This window comes from Anoplophora glabripennis, unplaced genomic scaffold, assembly GCF_000390285.2.
Source record: "Anoplophora glabripennis isolate ALB-LARVAE unplaced genomic scaffold, Agla_2.0 scaffold66, whole genome shotgun sequence".
Lineage (NCBI taxonomy): Eukaryota > Metazoa > Arthropoda > Insecta > Coleoptera > Cerambycidae > Anoplophora > Anoplophora glabripennis.
In genome coordinates, this window is record NW_019416742.1 from 1,150,429 (window position 1) to 1,174,775 (window position 24,347).

Here is a 24,347-nt window from a genome sequence, read left to right on the forward strand (position 1 = left end):
AAAAAAATTAAAAAATTAAAAAAATAGTAATAAGTTATATCTTGCATGGAGGGTTCTAGTCGCAACTCGCAACATACCTCAGTTTAAAAATAGTTTATGTAGTTGTGCTTTCAGGTGTATCAGTTGGAGCACTGCAGAGCACTCATCAAGTATTTTTAAAAGTTCCATTGAACAGTGGTTATTTGGTTTCTCAAAATGCGTTAAACGATTTAACAAATTAACATTGAATTAAATCTGAGTTTGTAGTTAAATTTTACATACTCGTTCTGTACTATATTTAACGTAATTTTTATTACTTTATTTTTCATCATTGGGTTTAATAAATTTGTTGCTGGTTGAAATGATGTCATAGCCAACACTTCTGTATAACAATTGGTAGCGATGAGTGACTCTCAAAAATGATTTGTAAAAACTAGGTTAGAAATTTAATGAAATTCTAGGTTAAGTCAGATGTAGCAAAAATGGCTAGTTTTCGATCAATATGTATTATATCCGTATTTATTATATTAAATATATATTTAACATCAGCTCTATATGAAGATCAAGTAGGAAAGTTTGACTGGAAAAGATCATTTATAGGAAAAGTTAAATATGCTAATTTTGATTCCAAAAGGTTAATTGTTGCCACTGAAGAAAATGTTTTGGCTAGTTTAAATGTAAAGAATGGACAAATTTTGTGGAGACAGTTTTTGGAAAACCCTAAAGTTCAACAAATTGAAGCAATACATGTAGATGCAGAAATAATTACAGTGTCTGGTGCTGCAAATAACTGGTTTGTGCGCAGTTGGGACTTAAACACGGGAACATTATTGTCAGAATGGACTTTGAATAATGAAAGAATAGTTCCAAACAAATTTATAATTTATAAAGACACACTTATTCATGTAGTTCTGTTTGCGGGCTCTCACTTAGAAGCAACAAATTATAATTTACGAAATGGAGAAAATGAAGCAAAAGTTACTAAAATATCGGCTCCCTGGATTACGAGTATTTCAAATTGTTTAGTCACTCAAAATTATTTTGCTTGTATATCTAGTAACGATAATCTAGGTCAATTGTATTATGTTGATTTAACATTAGAAAATAGTAAAGTCTATACAAGATCGATACAGAGCTTGATAGGCGATGGACCTGGAACAGTACAAATAGTAGACTTTGGAGGAGGAATACCAGCGTTTCTATTATTGAGAAATAATGTAGCCATTTTGGTTCATGTTGATGGTGAAAAAGTTGAGGTTAAACCATTTAATTTAATGCCAAATGCTGTAGGTGTACTAAATAATGGCAGATATTTTATATACCAACTTGAAGCTACAGAAAATCCTGAAAAATTGATTAGAGTAAAATCTAAAGATTTTCTTAATGGTCTTGACGAATTTTCTGTAGATTTGGATTATCCACTTGGTTTAGGAGCCCCAGTTATCTTAGCAAGTCAATGCAAAGGGTCTGTTTGTGATTTACTATTAACTACAACAGACGATGCTCTTTTATTAGTTAGATTACCTGAAGGAAAAATTCTTTGGACAAGAGAAGAAGCACTGAGTAATATAGTTGCAACAGAATTTTTTGAATTGCCTGTATCTGAGTTAGACGTGTCTATAGAAAATGAATTCAAAACATCCTCAAACAGTATCCTTAACATGCTCGTACATAGACTTTCTACCCAAGTTAAACAACTTACAAATTTAATTTTTGGCGGGCAACTTTTAACGAATCATGGTTTAGTGAGAGATGAATTTGGTTTGCATAAAATAATAGTCGTAGCTACAAAAGTAGGGAAGTTGTTTGCTATTGACACTTTAACAGGCTCGATAGCTTGGAGTTACAGATTGCCTAATATTAAACCTTTTAATTCCTTAAATTCAGAGGAAATGCTGTTATTAGTTCAAAGAACTGCACGATATGCACCTTTGCCTGCACAATGTGTACTTCTAGCCCAAGATGCAGTTACCAAAAAAGGAGTTATGTTCCAGTTTGATCCAATTACAGGAATTTCTAATAATGGAATCCACAGATTAGATTACAAAATTTCACAAACTATGTTAGTACCACATGAAGATGAGAATAATCTTAAATCTGTTATAGTACTGTCCACGGACAACAAGGTGTTTATTTATCCTGACACTTCCCGACAGTTAGCATACCAGCATCGTAATAATTTGTTCATGTATGTTGTTAACTCGAATAATGGAATATTAGCAGGTTACAATTTTCGCCACAGCACTGAAGATGTCTTGAAGGTAACACCAATATGGAACATTAATGTTACTCCTTCCAAGTTAGTGGCAGTGAAAGCGAAACATTCGAATGAGAGGGTACACTCCCAGGGCCGAGTACTTCCTGATCGATCTGTTTATTATAAATATGTAAATCCAAATCTAATAGCTGTTGCAAGTATAAGTGAAGACCCAATTCATAAACATGTTTTAAATGTTTATTTGGTAGATGGTGTTACTGGTTTCGTGCTATATTCCACTTCACACAAGAGAGCAAAAGAACCTATTCATCTCGTACACTCTGAGAATTGGTTGGTGTACTCCTACTTTAGTGAAAGGTTCCGAAGAACCGAGGTAGTTTCTGTTGAACTGTATGAGGGTATAGTTCAAAGCAATAGTTCTGTGTTTAGTTCACATGCGATAAGTTCCTTACCGCATGCGCTCTCTCAGTCATATATTTTACCTGCGAACCCATTAAAGATGGCTGTGACATTAACAGAAAGAGGTATAACTAATAAGTTTCTACTCATAGCATTAAGCAATGGCGGAGTCATTGAAATACCTTGGTTGTTGCTTCAACCGAGGTTTGATGATGTACCTTGTGGACCTGAAGAAAGTTGCATTCCATACATGCCAGAAATACCTCTCCCTTCGGAAGCTGTTATAAATTATAACCAAACGTTAGGAAATATACGAGGTATTGAAATCGCCCCCGCACGGCTTGAGAGTACTAGTCATGTTTTAATCCACGGATTAGATTTATTTTATACAAAAGTAGCGCCATCCAAAACATTCGATGTACTCAAAGAGGATTTTGATCATTTAATGATTGTGTTAGTTTTAGCTGGACTTATATTAGCATCTTATATAACTAAACACCTTGCTTCAAGAAAAGCACTTAAACAAATTTGGAAATAGGGGTTGTAACATCTAGGTAATTATTGTTATGTTTGTAAATTAGGATTCTAAATAATTCCAAGCTACAGAAACTACTAATACTTTTTTAATTTGTAGATTTAAGAGATGTGATGGGGTTAATAGGTTGTGTAGCTTGCCTTTTTATTGTTTCATGTAGTATTGCCATTTTATCTGTAAAAATTACACCTATGATAATTTAAATTTGATACAAATGTATTTATTACCTTCAATTTTGTATAATATAAATTAACGCTGACTGATTCAGAGAAATGCCCTTTTGTATATTGTAAGTTGTTAAGAATTAATGTTCAGAATGTACAAATAAAAGGTAAATCAAATATGCTGCTTTTTTTTAATTAAAACTGATTTTGAATGCTAAAATTTGTGAACAAAGCAATGTACCTATGTTAATAAAATTGATTATAAATAAAGTACTAAAACCATGTCACATATGCTTGCAGTAACTACAATATTTTGCTATTATCAAAATTTTTCTACATAACAATTATTTGACACAAATGAAGTTATATTTCAAGTACATACCATTTTAATTTGAAAAATGGAAGCTACTACATTGAATTTATCTAAGTTAGTACCATAAAATTGTTTACTTAAACTGTAAACTAATTAAAGACAAGGACATAAATCATGCACTGAAATTAGCTTCAGATTGACCTGTTCTTTCAACAAGTAATGATAATGTAATAATTAAAATAAATATATTATTTCCATTAATTAATAAAAGGAGTGCTTAAAAAATAAAAAATAAAAATGCTTAAACCTCTAGTAAAAGTTTAATTTATATTAATACGTCCCTGCAGTTTTAGTTCCATTTAACTGCTAGTGGTGGCAGGAGCAGCAGTTTGTGATTTGACATTTAGGGGGTCGTTTGTTGTTCGCTTGTCAGATAGGATAAATAAGATAATAATTTATAGAATTATGCGAAATACTTTACTCCGGTTTAATTGTACCTCAGTGCTAATAGTACTTAACGTACTTTCACTTTGCTTCACTATTTGAAGGTTAGTTTGTTGCATTCGGTATCCTACTGATTTTTTAGTTGTTTTTTATTTATTTCATCCCTCTGCAGTAATAACTCTCGACAGTCGAATATAATTAACTAATTAGTAAGTATATACTCTATTATATTTTTCACATCTCATGCATTACAGTAGATAAAAAAAATAAGTGTGCAATTATAAGTAAACTGTTAGAAGTGTTAGAATCATAATTTAAAAATATATCAAATACGAAAAAATTCATCAATCATGTGGATTTGAATAGATTTTGTTATTATCTTGAACTACTGGTAGTTAGAAGCATAAAAGCTATTTGTAGAAAACAAAAGAGTAGTCAGCAGAGCTTCCAAATGATTCAGAAAATTTTCAGTTCAGTTCGCTCTCAGCGGTGCAATAGCGAGGTGTGTTAGTATCTCCGTCGAGTTATCAATTTGTCTCGTGTTGTGATTGTGAACAATAATTGAATTGAATTACTTGGTGATACATCATCTCTGAATACTTGATCAAGATTTTAAGCAGCGCGAATTGATAAAGGACAATAGCTCTGATTTAATGGTAAGTCCTCATAAATATACCTACTGAGAATGAATATTAATAAGATAATTAGCTTAGCTTCCAAGATTAGTACCGAGTACAAGATGATTTATTAATCTTAATCCCTATCTCAAAAATAAGAGCAAAGGAAATAATATATGGTTCCTGTATTTCTGTTTATGATACATCGATTTTAGATCTCTGAAAGTAGAAATTAATCTAATAGATATACATTTTTTTAGGATGCTGTTAGGTATAGGTAAATTGAAATAAAAAGAAACTATTTGCCAAATATTTATGCACCAAAATGCGTACGAATCCATAAATAGTAACCTAGGTATAGTAACCAAATCAAGACAAAAATTGCGCAATGATCAAAAGCATTTATCATTTCATTTTAAGTACCTACATAAGCAATAAGCATATAGGTGCACAGTAAATTATTTTGTTACTTTATCATTTTACATTCATGAAATCGATTTTAATAATATAGCAGGATGCAGGGGCAAGTGATATCGAGATACTTGGATTCAATGCTTTAACTTAAAATCAACGATAAATCGATTTATTAAATAATCCATAACACTTTACCGATTGAACCAATGATGTTTTTTTTTGCAAACCTGTTTTTGGGCTTATCAAATATGTATATTGTATTTAGCACATTTAATTTCGTTAATTATACAACAAAATAGATATACATATATTTACCTAAGCCTGTATTTGCAATAGCAGCAATTTGTAGAATCCACTAATTGTTATCTAAATTGTTCTCACATTTTTGGTGTCTGTACTACGATAACAATTTTTTTTCGTTTTTTTAACGTGTCGTGATGATTAATTGGCTCATAGCTTATTATAAATCTCAATTGGTATTTGTGTTCGACATATATAAAACATGATATAAGTTAATAACTTTGCCGATAACGGTGGGTGCTATATGCACCTTTATTTGTGTTGACAAACTGACATTATTTGCTAATGTGCAAATTCCCATAATGGAAAAAGTTTAAAATTTATTTATGAATAGTTACAGAACAGTACACAATACAAAATAAAATAGCGAAGAAGTAGTCGGTTTAACGTTGAAAAATATCTCTTGAAATGGTAAAACAGGAAAATTCGAAGTAGATATACCTACTTATTTATGGTGACGATGGCGTTGTATCTTTTTCATACCTAACATCTCAATTAATAAAAATCAGGGAATAAACGACTGTTATCTTTGTGGATATTGTACTGTACTCTATGATCTAAAAGACAGCATTCGTAATTCTGTGTTTGCTGACTATAACTTGAGTAAAGAAAAAATCATGAAAGTGCAGGTATGATTGGCATTTTATCGATAATAGCCTTAAGCCTATTTTCTTTATGTTTAAAAAACACCTGCATGTCACAAATTGTGACTGAATTTTATAGGTTTGTGGTAGATATCCACAAAATAAATAATAGAGTCTCAAAAATCATGAGAAAATGCTCAAATTTCGAGATATAGGATTGTTCAAATTGAAATTAAAATGATATTTAAGAGCCAGAAACTTAGAGGCCTAGTTAAAATTGTGCCCATTTTTTCGCTAACTTAAGACCAAAACTTTAGGGTTTATACCGAGGTTTATACTTTTTCACACAAAATTATTTAATTGCTGCCTAATAAAATATAATCAAATTTTATTTTTCTCATATACTTAAGCGATTAACAAAGTTATCTTTTGTATGTACATACCAACAAATGGGTGATTTTAAATAAGTGACAAAATGTAATGGGACAACATTTTACCTATATAGGTCAACAGTTCTATATAAGTGTCACCGAGAGTGTCACTGTGTCTTATAAAAGATAAAATATGAAATATAAATGTAATTAAAACAGTTTAGTAATTTTGTTCGATCATTATTTTTTTTAGCATTAAAGTTATGAATTTTCTAAAAAAATACGGAAATAGTACAGCTCCATGTTAAAATTCCATATAAAACAAAATACCTTTCACGCTTTTCTCCAGGGGCTCAATTTTAGTTGAATACAAATATAATTATTGTAACGGTAAAACGAAAATCATTTAAGAGCGGCAACCGTTTTGATATTTTTTAATTTTTCCGCATGAGAAATATTTGGTAATTAGGATTTTTTAATTGATTGCTAAAAATCTTGAAAATTCCAAGAAAATAACTTGGATTTCAAAATTACGTCCATTATAAATCTATAAAGAAAATGATATATTATATGTCCCTATTATACAGGGTGTTTTGGTATAAGACAGTATAAATTGAGATAGAGAGCGGCAAAGTTGATTCTTTAAAATTAAATTTCACCCATATATTTTCCAAAGAACAATGGACTACGTTGACATTTGAAGTTTTGAGGCTGCCAAATACGTTTGCATTGTTAGTTTCTGTCCATCTGCTAGATGTCGTTAATTACAATCTTTTTCAGTGACATTTTATAACAATTTTTTTAGGTTAGATCCTTTATAGAATATATTATATAGGTATAGGCATAAAAAATTGATCAAAAACGCAGTTTTTGAGAAATACGCAATTAACTGCCGCAAATTCAATTATATTCTTTAATATATGGGGTGTCCAGAATAGTTCTTACTACAAGGGTAGTTTCGAGGATAGTTTCCTTGGATGAAAATAAACCGATATAGATCAATATGCCTCAGTATAATTTTGCTACCCTAGAAAGTTATCTTATTATTATTTTTTTAATTCTATTTTAATTAATACTGATTGTGAGTTAAATGTTTAAGGAAGTAAAATTGTATTAAAGTAAAAAATTGTACTAAATCGGTTTATTTTCATCCAAGGAAGATACCCTTGAACTACGTCACTTTGTATATTGAGGAGTAGAAACTGGTTGATTATGAGACAGCCAATTACGTTTTTCTCAAAAACGAAGCGTTTTTAGCAATTTTAACAAGAGTATTCTTTTTATGAAAATTCAAATTTTATCCTATCATAGAGGGTGTTTCAGAAAGACCTCCCGTAAATTCAGGGGGTGATAGTACGACAAACAATAAGAATTTTTTGTCTTATGAACTATATGTTTACCTCCTCTTGTTTTCGAGATACAGAGCTACAAAATAATTTTTTTAAAATAGAATTTTTACGAAAGTTTCCAAACGGTGCGAAATATTTTTATGAAATTTGGTATTTCGGGGTTTTTAAGGACGCCAAATACGCTGGTCTAATTATTCTTTGGATATTTCATAGAGGGCGCTAGTTACGCTACATTCCTATTACATTTTAGGTTCTAATTTTTTTGTGGTTAGGTTTCTTAGCATTCGGGCTCCAATTTCTAATGTACAATTTTATTTTCTAAAAATAATGTATTCTTGTTAGAACTTCCTAATGTGGACGGTTTTCGAGAAAAAAGGCTTTTACAATATTACGGTGTAGAAAATAAGTGACTTTTCTCAAAGTAGGCTTATGTCAAAACTTATTGATGGATGTCTCATAAACAACGCACACATTCTTAGTAATATTTTAAACTCTATAATTAACTTTATATCAAAATTTTAGTGACTGTAATTAGTCATTACTAACTACAGTCACTAACCCCCTGAATTTACGGGGGGTCTTTCTGAAACACCCTGTATAACTATCACGTCACATTGTACAAAATACCACTTCAAAATGTTATGTCATAAAATGTCACTGGAAATGGTCGTAAATAGCGACCTCTAGCAGAAGGCCAGAAGTTAATAACACCGATGTATTTAACGTACATACTAAAATGCACCTGTACCAAATTTTATTTATTTATTTCTGTCACTACATTGTTTTTTGGAAAACATATGGACAAAATTTGATTTAAAAAAATCTTATTTGACGCTGTGCATCTCAGAAACAAGAGACTGTAGTCTCTTAGAAGAAAATATTTATAGTTTTTTATGTTTGCTGAATTTATGGTACAAAGCACCCTGTATAAACTGTTTAAACAATGCATTTTTAATTCTAATTGTTTGATTAAAGGTACATTAAACAAATATTAAATGTGATAATAAAATAATTTCATTATAAGTACATTGTGTTGCCAATTCTTATAGCTGTTTTACATTGACAATTTATTCATCAATAAATTGACGACGTTCTTCATCAATTAATTCACGAACTTATTGGTAAACAGTGTGGTTTTATACTGCTAAAGACTTTGTCAAGTTTTTTGACGTATGAATCAGTTCTACCAATGAATCAAAGAAGCAAATAAATTTCAAAAATGTCACCTTTCCACTCATAATTGTAGTGATACAACAGCGGTACCGTTCTGACACATATTATATAGCTGTCAAATAACTTCATCAATTTATTCATCAAGTTCTTGACGAATTAAAGCATGTTCTAATTTTCGTCAATTTCTTCGTGAAGTTCCGAAGCACCAACCCAACACATTTCCAGCCTCAGATCAGTAATGAGGTTATATTATTGGAATATGTAAATAATTGTGTGGCGTCGCGCTAGTTTTGCATTGTTTTTACTGATTTGTAATTTACAAAAACTAATATTTATATAATATGTGTCAGAACGGTACCGCTGTTGTATCACTACAATTATGAGTGGAAAGGTGACATTTTTTAAATTTATTTGCTTCTTTGATTCATTGGTAGAACTCATTCATACGTCAAAAAACTTGACAAAGTCTGTAGCAGTGTAAAACCACACTGTTTACCAATAAATTCCTGAATTAATTGATTAAGAACTTCGTCAATTTATTGATGAATAAATTGTCAATGTAAAACAGCTATTACATTTGTCCAATTTCTTGATAAAGCGATTTAATCAATTAATTGATCAATAAATTGTCAATGTAAAACAGCTTTTACAAGAATTATTATTTAAATTTAATTTATTGCGATACGTTGTATGTATTGTTAATTCTTCAGTTATTTACATTACTTGCTACTACGGTCATTAATGAAAATTATTTAGAAAATTTGGTTTTAACTTTTTGTTGTGAATACAGTATGTTTTCAGTAGTCCAGCCAGCCAAGCTAATGTATAAATTACTCCCGCAATGTCCCATACAGTGGCGGCTCGGGGGTGACGCAAGTGACGCACCGCTTCACCTAAAATTTCCGTTTGGTTGTGCAATTTAAAATTATTTTTAATTTAATATAAATTTTATAATACAGGTATAATTCTATATTGAAAATGTATTGTGTTTGTTTGTCTTATACGCAGAAATAAACAGAATAATTCCGCGGTGAACGCCTTCTAAAAAATAATTGCCTTCGTTGAGCGCGAACATCAACCTCGTACCATACAACGTATAGTATACGCAAGTGACTCATATTGAAATTGGTATGTATCTGCTTCTCTCCGTAGCTCTCCGTACGGCGGTTGTCATGGCAACGAGGCAGCCAACGCATGTCATGCACGATCCTGTATGTATTTTATTGGAAATGTAATTTTCCAGATGGAAAATTGAGGACAAAAAAGATTTTTTAAATTGCGAAAGACCTGTGGCTTCTCTCGATGTGGAAAAAAGGGGGAGGTCAAAAGACAAGTTTGGAAGTTCCGGAATGAATGGTATTCGGAGTATAAGTGGTTGTGCGGATGTGTTTATTTAAGAAAACTTTTTTGTATGCCGGGTTTAATTGTGTGTAAAATCGGGCGTGTGGAATAACGAGGGATTTAACAATTTTGGAAACGTGACGCGAGGCTGTCGTAAGCACAAAGCTTCTTTGGAACATCCTCAGTACAATCGAAGACGCTTTGAGGGAAAATTCCAGGCTATATATTAAACAGTTTAACTACAACGTCCTTGTAAATAGACGGTTTATGCAATTACCAATTCGTGCAGTTGCTTATTTAGGCAGACAAGAGTTGGCATTTCGGGGCCACAATGAATCGGAGTGTTCCGACAATCGTGGCAATTTTAAAGAACTTTTGGATATGTTCATATCGATAAGCCCTATAGACATTCAAGAGCATTATAAGAAGATGTCTTCTGTTTTTTCTGCTAATTCTAAGACAATTCAAAATGAGTTAATAGATTGCATTTCGGATTATATCAATCAATATGTGGATAAAGAAATCGAAGAATGTAATTATTTTTCAATTCAAGTGGACGACTCGACGGACATTGCACAAAAGTCCCAATGTAGCATAATAATTAGATATGTCAGCAGTGCTGGAAAGTTAGTTTTGGGCTTTTTCGGCGTCAGTTCTGACCGAACAGCTGACGCTCTTTTTAATTTAGTAACAAAACGTATTGAAAAATATGAATATCGTTCAAAATTAGTTGGACAGTGTTTCGATGGGGCTAGTGTAATGGCAGATCAAGTAAATAGTTTCCAATAAAAAATAAAAAATGAGGCCCCACAAGCCGTTTTTGTACATTGTGCAGCACACCGTTTAAATTTAGTTCTACAGCAAAGCTGTAATACTATATCAAAGTATCGTATTTTCTTTGCAAATGTAACTGGTTTTCCCCCATTTTTTCACCATTCTGTAAAGAGAACTCACATAGCTGATACAATCATCAAAAGAAGAATACCTGCCTCCGTTTCAACACGCTGGACATCTAACTCAAATATTGTGAAAGTTATAAATAATGAATGGGATTCTATAAAACAAGTATTCATCGAAATTGTTGACGACATAACTTCCGATCAAATATCAGTTAGGCAGAGTAATGGCTTCTTGAACCTGTTTAATGATTTTGAATTTGCTCTTTTAATTGGCATTTTTAGCGAAATTGTTTCAATTACTGATATTATTTTTGATGTGTTACAAAAACGCTCACNAATTGTTGACGACATAACTTCCGATCAAATATCAGTTAGGCAGAGTAATGGCTTCTTGAACCTGTTTAATGATTTTGAATTTGCTCTTTTAATTGGCATTTTTAGCGAAATTGTTTCAATTACTGATATTATTTTTGATGTGTTACAAAAACGCTCACTAAATATTAATTATTGTATGTCACAAATTAAAAATACCCAGAAACTTTTAAATAAAAAAAGAAACGAGAGGAATTTTAAAGAAATATTTGAATTAGGAAGTCCACGAGCCGAACTAATATTTCTATTTTTTATAAAATCTAAATGAAAATCCTTCTCGCAACGTCAGTCTTTCGGTAATATAGCAAATGCAACTAAAATTTCCAGATTCATTTAAAGCCGTTTGACCTGCGGCGCTTTTTTTTAGTCGATCAATGTCATGAGCCGCCACTGGTCCCATATAATGTTATATGTCCGGTACTTGATAATATTACCCTACAAAAAGCCCTACAACATTAGGGTGGCTGAGAATCCATCTTACGGAGAGCATAGCCTCATACCGCTGCACAGTATTTTCTATGAGTCACCAACCCACACTGCGGATGCAGACTCGATCGAAACGTCTCGACAAAGTCTATATACGCAACCCACGGCAGAGCAGGGCCACGCTTAATTTATGGCTATATCGGTCTCTTCAGCCGATAGGTATTTCGTACGTAAAAGGTGTTTAAATTTTAGTTTAATTGTAAAAAAAACAAAAAAGAACGAAGTACTTAGCAATGCAATACCTACAATGTATTCAGAATTGATATATTTTGTGAGCTGTTTTTGCGTAAAGCAGATGTTTGGTTTAGAATTAGTTTTACTACGAATAGACCGATCGAAATAACTGATTTAGAGGAAAAAATAGAAAATTGTTATCTGCACTTTTACAAGTGGAAATGGTAAAGGGGCTTATAATAAACGAAACAAAAATAAATGCGTGAGCAGGGGTGGCGGAGGGTTAATTTGGGGGTTTGAAAATTTGTGAAAAATTGTATCATCGGGATTTCAGGCGAAAGTTGACGTCAAATAAAAAAGTATCCAATACAAAACTTGTAGATCATGCAAAAATCTACAACTTTCGTAGAGGTCATTTTTTAAGATAACCTCAAAATTTCCGAGAAAAAAGCGAAAAACAGGTTTTTTTTCTTATTTTTCGTGTTTTATTTCTCATTTCCGCAAAAATAGCTCAACTTTGACGAAACTTAGTGAAAGCACACCTTTCTGTGTCTTAAATAACCACAAACACTTTTTTTTCAAAGAAAAATTCTACTTAGGAAAATCATCTTACAGAGTTCTGCCGTGATCATTTTTTTCGTTTTGACATATACTTTTTGGTGAAATAAAGAAAACTGCAATCACAGTTCAAAAACATGCTCAAAAATGCCAAAAATATAAAAAATGACTTGCAACAATGAATTTTTCAGTAATTGTTGATGATTTGTTAAAATTTTAAAAAAATCAAAAACTGATTCCACCATTCAACTGTACGGAAAAAATACAAAAAAACTTGTCATTGTTTGACCCAAAACTTTATTTTTGTACAGTATTGCTATAAACATAAGTCGAATAGTGAATAAATAAAATAAATATTAAATAATAATATTTTTTCCGTAGGATCGACTAGTGTACTTATTTTTTTATTTTTTAATTTTGATGAATTCATAGATATACAGTGTGTCCAAGATAAGGATGGGATAGCATTAAGATCTAGCGAGAGATCTAGGAAACGGTAAGAGATACAGGGTGGCTCAGATTAGAATTAGTGTTTTTTTATACCTAACAACAATATGCCGTTTAGAAAGTTTTAAAATTCCGGGTAGTTCTGGAGATATCCGGAAAAACCCGAAATTTTGTATAATTTGTTTGGACTAGAATTAGAATGGTTATTAGGACAATTTTAAAAATAAATCGATAAAATTCACTTAAAAAAGCGCACTACTTAAATAAATATTGCCTTGTTTCACCGGCATTTTTCAAAACCAAGAGTCAAGTAAGTATAACGCATTGGGAAACTGTGATAGTTCTGTATAATAAATGATGACTTCCGCATTAGATATAATAGATAGATTTAATTTTAAAAGAAAAAGACGATTTCCTAGTTAGCAGAATGTTGTAGCAGCACTGAACCGCAGTTTTAGGTTATTTGCGAGGTTATTTGTAGATACAACAAAAACATATTTTTAAAACAGGAAAATTTTGTGCACGCACTGTTTTAAGGACTTAAAAAAGTATATTCGTTGTTGCCAAAAACGCGTCTTTAATTTAATTCGTGTAAATAAAGGAGTTTATTTTCCTTTATCTCTAAATCCGATTTTACAGATTTTCACAGAACGGGCCGTGTTCTGCCCACACTATATTTAGTTTGAAAATGTGGTGTCTCTTGCCAACATTTTGCGTTGTGTGTAACTGCGCTCGCCTATTCGTCGCACCCGTATGGACAGATATGTTGTTCCTGTTTTCCAAACCAAAAATTTATTACTGTAGATACACCAGTAAATTTAGAACAATTCTGAATTGCAACACCACGGAACCGGGTGTTTTTTTTCTTTTCTTCTAGTTTTATTTCAGGAACCGTTTGCTCGGTTGGTCGTATTTCATTTGTTATTTTTAGAACGTCTGTGCGTTGGTCATATTAATCGTCGGCATGTCGATGGTACAAGTGAATGACATACCACTTACGGCTGAGTTTTTCGCGGAATCGATGTTATGGACAAATTTGTTACGTCCGACCTTTGACCTATCGCGCATCGTCAGAATGTCGATAACAGAAAAATGTAGTACTTAACCACTTCTATTACTATTCATTTGAAATAATTATATTGTTTACAGATAATTTTTTTGTTTTTCTGGTTTGTTTACCATTAAAGAAACATTCATTTTATTTAAAACGTCCTAAAGAAGCAACACAACAAACAGGGTGTTTCACGGTGACGGCCCATTAGAATTATTTCAAAGGCTACTTCGATTTGAATGTTGAAAATTTGGGATACCAGGTTTTCGGGCACGCCCTTCTCAACTAAAATAATGGCGTCCACGTACCACTTCCGGTTATACCGGAAGTCGCCATCAACTTGTTTATTTTAAACGGAACACCCTATATGTTATTGCAATTTTGGATTCTACGTGTTATTTTAGGTGGACTTTTATGTTTAAGTTTCCCTATTCCCAAAATTAACCGTTTTCGAGATATTTATTACTTTTTTTAAAATGGAGAGAAACAATGACTAGCTTCAAACTATGTCTATTTTATACTAAGAAATATAAAGCAACAATATTTATAGGGGGATAGCTAGACCCCTAAGCGTCCCATCCATACTTTCAAAGTGGCTTAAGGGCCCCATATTCTTTAAATAGTGTTTTCCGCAAAGACAAATAATTTCAAACATTTAATAACTGAATAATCTAAAGCATATCAAATAATAGGAATGTTATGTCATGCCACCTAAGTATTTTCAAAGACGCCGCAGTAAAACGAATAAACAGGTGCAAAAAACGTTCAAACCATCAAGGTTTTAGGTACTGAAATCTACGAAAATACTAACTTTTATATATATAATTCCACATGTAAATATTCTTATAACATTTACTTGCTTAGTCCTACATATAAAATTGTTTACTTTTATTTATAAGTACGTGAAAATAATTCTTAAAATGTGGTGTTAATATAACTGCAAACGCATGTTTTACAAACGATTTTTTTTTAGTTATTATTTTATTTGAGTAAATTTAAATGGTAACAATGAATAAACAAAACATCAAGGATTTTATTTTTGTGCTTACTTTTGTTCTACACGTTTTACTTTTAAAGATTTCAGTACCTAAAAACGACAGAAATTTCACTATTTCTCGGCCAGGAATATGGCCACCTTAAGGAGGTATATCGGGGTCCGAGGGAAGTGAGCAGCGCAGGGGACTAAAGCCTGCTGCCAATTTGAAAAAATTAAATTCTATTGAAATTATTTGCGATAAACATTATCTATATGCAAAGAAATCTACTCATATGCACATAGCATGCATATTGACTAATTAACAACATAAAAATATCATATTTAAGTAGTTTTAAATCATATTTAATAAACGCATAAAGACTATGTAGATATGGCAACAGCACTAATAATTGACCAGCAGTTGTACACACTGGGAACACACAGACCTCGGACATCGGAGATATTGCGCGACAAATTCGGGTAAAGATGCGTACGCGTTCAAAAATGTATTGTGTGTAAACTATGTACAATATAATTCTTATACAGGGTGTCCCCGGTTCGGGTTGCCTATACCTGAAATGGATACAAAATTTCAATTGTCAAAAAAAATCATTCTTCCTAAAAATTTTTGCTTGTCCAGAAACTGTTGGCAAGATAGTCATTTGTTCAATTTAATGTACAGGGTGTTCAAAAATTTGGAAAAGGTGAAAACAGTGAAGAGTAAAGTACCTTAAATCTTAACGCTACGTGAAAAAGTAATGGGGAAAAGTTGCTTGGAGTTAAATTTTATGTTTAAATATGAAAGCATGGCCTTCTAGTTAATACTCGACATTCTGGGATATTCTAGGACTCTACTTATTTTATAATACTTTCGAAGAAGCCATTCTAGTTAAAAAGTTATTGCTTTATTGAAAAACAGATACACATGTTTGCATATTAATAATTTATTTTTTATACAGGGGGCACAAAAACTTGAAAAACATTAATACAACATTTATTTTGAGAACACGGCAAAATCAGTATGTACGCGCCACTACAAAACTATTCTACATGAAGTCCGCCAAATTCAACAAACCTCTCCAAACTTTTTCTAAATGCAGCGTAGGTCGAATGTATTATTTCTTCATTTACTTGGGCAGCAGCTTCAATAGGGTTGTTGACTATAAAAACAAACCATATACAAATTGTTGTTAATACAAAGATTTTATATAAAAGAACCTGCCTATATAGTAAAATTTTACATATAAGACAAATTAGTGGTAGAAATCATTTATGAATTTTTGTGTTACTTAAAAACTAGTCTGACGTCATAAGGGGCAATTGAACAAGAAGCTAGTAGCGATCCTGTTGCATAATTTTGAAGAAGATGAAAATATATCAAAATTGTCCATCAAACCCTGTTGCCCTGTTTCCTGTTCTTTAAACAAAAGTGACAGTAGTGACACTAGTGACAGCAGTCTATCAATTAAGAGTGTGATAGTTATTATTAATTTCCTGATTGTAATGGACTCAACAAAATTTAAGTGGTGTTTTGTTCCACATTCCACATAATAAGACTCCCGAATTGCACTATAATTTTCCGTAAATAAATAGGTATTTATATTTATAATTTATATCATAAATAAACACAATAAAATCATTCATTAAATATGTTAATCCCTACCTGACTGCTTTTATACCTCTGATTTCGCCAATATTAAAACGGTCGTCTCTTTTTAAAAATTCAATTCATGATCTTAAAAATATCAATTTTCGCTAAAATTTGCGAAGTAGCTTTCACAAATCCCGTTTCACACATTCCGCTTTAATTCTAAGGGAAGGAAGATATTAAATGATTATTACTAAATAATAATTTTACTTAATAACGGAATTCGAAGACTATGGAAAATAACTCGTAGTCTTGAAAATATTTTATGCGACAATGTCACTGACAAACTGACACTACTGACAGTGCTGACAGAGCATCTTCTTCCTCCAATTTTTTTCCTTTACGCAATCATCTACACATAATTTCACTACAAGGTGCCCATTATGACGTCACAGCCGTTTTAAAATATTATAAAAAAATCAGTTTTAAATAATTATTTTAAAACTGTTCCGACGCATTTCTCAATCTCTAATTGTGCATACACACTAATTAATACGTGTAGAATTATATTAGCTACTTTTTGAAATTTGGTCAACAACCCTATTATCCTGCTTTTCAAGATATCAACATTGTGTTGCACTGGTTCTCTGTACAGTCTTTCTTTCAAGAAGCCCCAAAGGAAATAATCAAGCGGCGACAAGTCAGGGGACCTTGCTGCCCAACAAATAGGACCATATCTTCCTATCCACTTCTCTCGAAATTTTCTGTTAAGCCAATTGCCGACTAGAATTGTTGAGTGAGCGGGACATCCATCTTGTTGGAAATACGCTTTTTGTCTATATTCCAAATGTTCTTCTAATTCTGGCCAGAAAAACGTGTCTAGCATCTCCAGGTACGTATATTGATTTAAATTTGCTATTTGAGGTTTTTGATCCCCCTGTATAAAAAATAAATTATTAATATGCAAACGTGTATCTGTTTTTCAATAAAGCAATATTTTTTAAATAGAATGGCTTCTCCGAAAGTATTAAAAAATAAGTAGAGTCCTAGAATATCCCAGAATGTCGAGTATTAACTAGAAGGCCATTCTTTCATATTTAAACATAAAATTTAATTCCAAGCAACTTTTTCCCATTACTTTTTCACGTAGCGTTAAGGTTTAAGGTACTTTACTCTTCACTGTTTTTACCATTTCCAAATTTTTGAACACCCTGTACATTAAATTGAACAAATGACTATCTTGCCAAGGGCTTCTGGACAAGCAAAAATTTTTATGAAGAATGATTTTTTTTGACAATTGAAATTTTATAATATCCATTTCAGGTATAGGCAACCCGAACTGGGGACACCCTGTATATAACAAATATATCGTATTATCCTCGCGAAGATTTGTATATTTTATTTAAAATCCGTAAATCATGTGAACTAGTAAAACAACGAGAATTATGTTAATTTAGTTCTAAAGAAATGAAATGACACTCGCGCCCATCTCTCGTCGAAGTCGAAGAAAATGTTGGATGCAATTTTGAAGGTTCTGTGATAGAAATTACATTATTACTCACTGTTCGTGTTTTTAATCTCTATTTTAGTAATGTAAAAAACGAAAAATCAGAAAAAACCTGTTTTTCGCATTTTTCTCAGAAATTTTTGTATGATCTACAACTTTTGCATTGGATACTTTTTTGTTTGACGTCAACTTTCGCTAGAAATTCCAATGACACAATTTTTCACAACTTTTCAACCCCCCAAATCAACCCTCGGCCACTCCTGCTCACGCATTTATTATTATTATTATTTCGTTTATTATAAGCCCTTTTACTATTTTCACTTATAAAAGTCCAGGTAACAATTTTTTTTTCTCCAAGTGTAATTTGGTTGGAGTATATTGAGAATTTCCAAATACGAATTTTGATTAAGATTTTCTTCCAAAAAGTAAGGACCAATTATTATTTTATGATACATTATGCCACACCAGACATTTACTTTTTTTAATTTTTGACTATTAGCAATCGAAAGTTTGAATTATCTTTAGCCCAGTATCTACAATATTGAGAGGAAACCACGCCATTAGTTGTAAATGTCGATTTGTCAGTAAATAAAATATTGTAATAGAAGAATCTGTTTTCAGTCAGTTTCTCGACCATTGCTAAACAAAAGTCCAAACGACAACCATCATCTTCAGCAAGCAATTTATGATTAAACACCGGTTTGGATGAATAGACTTTGATGTATACTAAAATTTGTTGAATATGAGATTTGCTAGTATCTATGTTTTATGATTTTTTCCTGAGTGAGATCTTTGGATTATCTTGTACATAGTCTATAACTACAAGAGTAGCAGCATCGTTATCATTGTTAAACAATAAAAAAGTTTACAAGAGTGCGGTACCCCATCTGGGGATACACTGTAGAATACAATAATAAAGTTTTCAATGAGGAAGTAAAAACAACAATAATAGAAAGGGTGTACTTATATTATAAAAACAAGACGGTGCAGTTGCATATGTCAAACGTATTTTCAAATTATATTTATTTTTGTGTTCAGGGGAAACGTTTAAAGAAGACATTTTTTTAAAAAACTGACCTCTCTAGAAACTAATTAGTATCTGTTCAGTTTTAAAAAAATACCAGCACTGTTTCTAAATAAACAGTTATTACTCAGAGTACGATTCGGGTTAAATGTATTTTTAAAATCGTAAACTGCGTTGTATTTTTCGACACAAGACTGCAATTATTGGTCCGCGTTCAAAATAGATTTAGTTATTTTGAAATTTTACTTGAAATATTGCTAAACCAAAAAATTTACGAATTGACAACCGTTTACGGAACATTTGAGGAATCTAGAAGGGTAACTATAATAATGCTTCCGTGTACATAATTATTAACAGTTTTATTTATGTTTGGTAAAATCTACATTTAATAAAAAATAATAATAAGTAGGTACTGAAAAATATGATGGAAAATTCCACAATTGTCAAAACAATAGATATATTTTGTGATTTTTGTGATAAATAAATTAAAAAAAATCATCCAAAATTAAAAATCTGAATCGTAAGGCTAATTTAATTATTAAACATTAAGCAGAAACATCGCAATAGATGCCGAGCAAGAATGTTTTTGTTCATCGGTTAAAACAAATCGAGAATTAAAAAAACTCTACGTCATAATATGTTCACGGAATATCTCGTAAACCAAGTTCGAAATTAAAATTTAAGGCTTGGTTTGATGAGTGAAAAAATACAAGAAAGAGCAAGGAGCAAGACAATGTATTTAAACCATAGACGCAAACAGGAGGCAATGAATACCACAACCCTCCATTCTTACCTCAATTTGTTTAATAAAATTACATAAAAAATACACTGGTATAGGATAAAAATCCATGCAATGTTTCAATTTAACGTCTAAAAAATAACAAAAATTAATTGAACTTTTATTTCAGTTATAATTTATGCAATATTTTGTACGCTTAAATAAAAACTGTTATAATGTATATGTACTGTATGTAATGTAGATCAAATAATCTGTGGTTGATTTACTTTTTCCTGTAATAGATAATAATTAAAGAGTTTGATTACAGAGAGTTTCGCTGTTTCACCCCTTCCGCCGGTCCTGACTGCTTATATCAGACTGTGTCGTTATCGATAAAAAAAATCGCATCTTCGTACTTTAACCTTATATAGCGGGTATTAGTAAAACTGTGGAGGTTTCCCTCGCTTTAAAGATGAGAAAAGTTTTCGAATATAACGAAATGCGCGTTCCGAACATTTTTGTACGTATGTTTTCAAAAACAAGGTGACATTAAAGTAGCCAAAATTATCTTCGTCGCCACATTTAGCTGCAATGTGTAATGCATGACATATTATCAACACCTGTTTGATTTGACGAAAGACTGAGTGACTTTCAATTAATATTAGATCTGGTTAGATACAATGTTTGTATAATTAGATTGTCTTGTGGACAGATACATTTTTCATCGTGTAACTTTTCAAGTTCAACGCACGCTTTTTGTTATTTTAAAATTACTCATCAATTAATATTAGGATTTTGGTAGTAAACAGTAACAGTTAACGAACCCGAGCGTTGCTTTTATAGACCGTTTTAACAAGTAGTTTAAAATATGAAATTAATTTATTGTGCGGAACGTAGAATTTTAAGTGTTGAAATTTAATAAAAATCTTGACATATTTTTTTTATGTTCGGTTATAATTTCCAAAAGTACATATTAAAACGAATATAAAATAGATAACTGTTGTATACAAAGAAAGTGCACATATTTTATAGGTCAATCAATAGAGGTTTTGTTTGTGACAAAAATACTAGTCGCAAATAGATCATATATACAGGGTTAGAACTATTTAAAGGGAGACTACAGGGATATCGGAAACCGTTAGTCATACAGGGTGGCTCAAATGACAAAAAAGTTGCACAATTATGGGACGAGTGTTTTGGTGAAAACAGATCCAAGATATCTTCGATAGTTTCTGAGATATCTCGAAAAAAATGAAAATATCGATTTTCCATTTTTCGTTATAACTCATTTGTTTTTTAAGATAGCGTCACGAAATTTTGTATCTAGGCATTATCCAACATGGCGATTTCAAGGGTTCAGATTTTTTCTATCTTCCATTGTTTCAGAGACGCGATAGTCAACTTTCTGTTTTGTTATGGACGCCATATTGGTTCTCGTCATGGATGGATATAGAAAAAAAATACGAATTCAACGATGTATCACACTTTACAAAAATTTCCTGTCTGTCTGCAGCAATTTGAATTTCTTTTTATTTTTTGTGAAATAGTAGGCTGATGTCCGAATTGTCATTTTCTTTAATGTAAAACATGAAATGTAAAATATTATTACTGTTACGATGTTGTTCTGTATCAAACAATAAATAAAATATGAAGGAAATGAAACAAACCTTTTATTATACAAAGTAAATTAAACTCAAAACAAAAACAAATTAAAAAAACTCAGTGTAAAATATATTCAAAATGATTTCCTTCATTATTAATACAAAGCATCACTCTTTCAGAAATGCACTGGGTAGCCGCTCGAATTTGTTCGGGACATAATTCCTTGAATAATTATGTTGCGAAGCTCATCTACAGTGTTTATGGTGGTTCGATAAACATAATCCTTTAGGACACCTCAAAAGAAATAATCCATAGGATTCATGTCCGGAGTTCTGGCCGGCCAATTAATGGGTCCGTCCCTCCCAATCCACTGTTCACCGAATCTGTTATTTAACAATTGTTTCACTTGCAAGGTACTATGTGCTGGAGCACCATCATGCTGATACCAGCATTCCACATAACGCATAACTGGCAATGTTTGGAGAAATTTCTCTACATAATTTTGTAGAAGGTCCAAGTACTTAGGCCCATTTAATGTACCATCTATGAAGTAGGGCCCAATGATCCCGTCATTCAGTAAACCACATCAAACATTAACACTAAATCTAATTTGATGTCTAGACTCATGTTTTAAATGCGGATTAGTATTTGCCCAATGATGGTGATTTTTTCTGTTAAATAAACCATTGTTGGTAAAGGTTGATTCATCAGACCACAACACTTTTGTTGAGAATTGAGGATTTTCTATTAATTTTGCAGAAAACCAGTTACAAAAGTTCATTCTCCTTTGATGATTGTCCGGTCGTAATCCTTGTACTATTGTAAATTTGTGACAATTCGCACATCAATCTACTGTGGGTACACATGTTCGCAAGTGACCCATTTTTAAGCACAACGTCAAGAACGCCTCCGGACGCACCAAAGGGGTTTCCCGGAAGACGACCCCTGCAGAGTGGCGCCAAGGAGCAGGGACTTCTACCAGCAACTACCAATATACCTACGACCGACTACACACAGAAGGCACTCTCCAACGAACACTCACACCGTCATCACGTTTTTTCCATACAAGTTTTCTGTACACCAGTTTTCAATAAAATTCTTTATTAGTACCGTTGAGAGAGCGTTTATTTCTTGCTGTACAGCGAAAGCAACCCTCACTACTATTTCAGAAAAATTAAAAAGAAATTCAAATTGCTGCAGGCAGATAGGATATTTTTGTAAAGCGTGATACATCGTTGAAGTAGTATTTTTTTTCTTTATCCATCCATGAGGAGAACCAATATGGCGTCCATAAGAAAAAAAAGTTGACTATCGCGACTCTGAAACAATGAAAGATAGAAAAAAATCTGAACTCACTATTGAAATCGCCATGTTGGATAATGCCTATATACAAAATTTCGTGACGCTGTCTTAAAAAACAAATGAGTTATACGAAAAATAGAAAATCGATATTTTCACTTTTTTCGAGATATCTCAGAAACTATCGAAGATATCTTGGATCTGTTTTTACCAAAACACTCGTCCCATAATTGTGCAACTTTTTTGTAATTTGAGCCATCCTGTATGACTAACGGTTTCCGATATCCCTGTAGTCTCCCTTTAAATAGTTCTAACCCTGTATATACACTTATATATTTCCTAGTCCATTAATTAATTTTTCATAAACATTTTTATGCAAAAAAACGCATTTTTTAAAATTTTTTAGTTATATAACCTAAACTAACGAAGCAATCTGAATGCTATAATGAGACAATTTGTAGAGAATTGAAATACAAATAAAACGAGAGATCGATCGATGCCATCGGAGAATTAGAAACGAAGAAAACCTGGAAAAATCAGAAAATTTTTCATTTTTTTAAAAATTCATTACTCCGCCATTTTTTAAGTTGTAGAGTTGACCCTGTGCACAAAAGTAGTAATTATATGGACTTTAAGTGTGCACAAAGCAGGCGCTGTGGTACCATTAGTTTTGGCACAATTGCAATTTGAATATTTTGTTGTCCTATTTTGCAAAATTTCTGGATGCGTTGGAGGTGGTCCGATTCTAATTTTTCAGCCCGATTTTAAAATACTTCTAGTATAATACTACAAAAACGTATATTCTAATTTTCCGATAAAATGATGCGAAATAGGTGAAAAATACCCAAAACATTCAAGCAACAATAAATTTCCAACAAACTACATTTTCGTTACTAAAAAGGTGTCGCGTCTGTTTTCGTGGAAATGGAGGTATTTTTGAGCATTTACTCAAATAAAATTATTAAAATGGTGACTTAGTGTTATTAGTTTCTTTATTCGAATAAATAACCGAATAATTAGTCATGTCATGTCATTTAAGTAAAAGTGTTTTCAGTTGGTTTTTTAAGATGTACCTACTCGAAAATCAGGCAATTTTCGAAAAACATAAGAGAGTAGTAATTTGTAAAAAATTGAGACGAATCCGAAAATATTATGGTTGTTACCGTAAAGCAGTGGCGTATTATTTTATTTATAAAAATATGCCACCGATAATCTGTATCTCCGCCACTGGAACATGTAAATTTTAGGAAAAGCCCTCAGATTTTGGACAATGTTTTCATAAATAAATGTGCCCAATTTCAAATTATTTCGCTTAATAGTTTTTAAATTATCTAAAAAATTAAAAATATTTTTAGTTTAACACCGTATATCTTTTTAACGAAGTCCTAGATAAAAACTTTATGGGAAAGAATCCCCTTAAAATTCACCAAAGAATAGAAGGTTTC

General features: G+C 31.8%; 2 protein-coding genes across 6 annotated transcripts in view; both read left to right on the forward strand.

The window, feature by feature from the left end:
• The first annotated feature begins 429 nt into the window (after nucleotides 1-429).
• Nucleotides 430-3,472, forward strand: LOC108917950 (ER membrane protein complex subunit 1). The gene has a single exon (XM_018724774.1). It carries the CDS (start codon nucleotides 462-464, stop codon nucleotides 3,132-3,134), a length of 2,673 nt encoding a protein of 890 aa, XP_018580290.1. The 5' UTR covers nucleotides 430-461; the 3' UTR covers nucleotides 3,135-3,472.
• A 544-nt stretch (nucleotides 3,473-4,016) lies between these two features.
• Nucleotides 4,017-24,347, forward strand: part of LOC108917939 (F-actin-monooxygenase Mical) — a 210,311-nt gene continuing 189,980 nt past the window's right edge. For 4 of the 5 annotated variants that reach the window (XM_018724753.1, XM_018724751.1, XM_018724752.1 and 1 more), the window contains exons 1-2: nucleotides 4,017-4,261; nucleotides 4,524-4,708. The gene's annotated coding sequence lies outside the window, so the exon portion shown is untranslated. The remainder of the gene's footprint in view (nucleotides 4,262-4,523; nucleotides 4,709-24,347) is intronic. The other variant, XM_018724749.1, reaches the window with a different exon arrangement.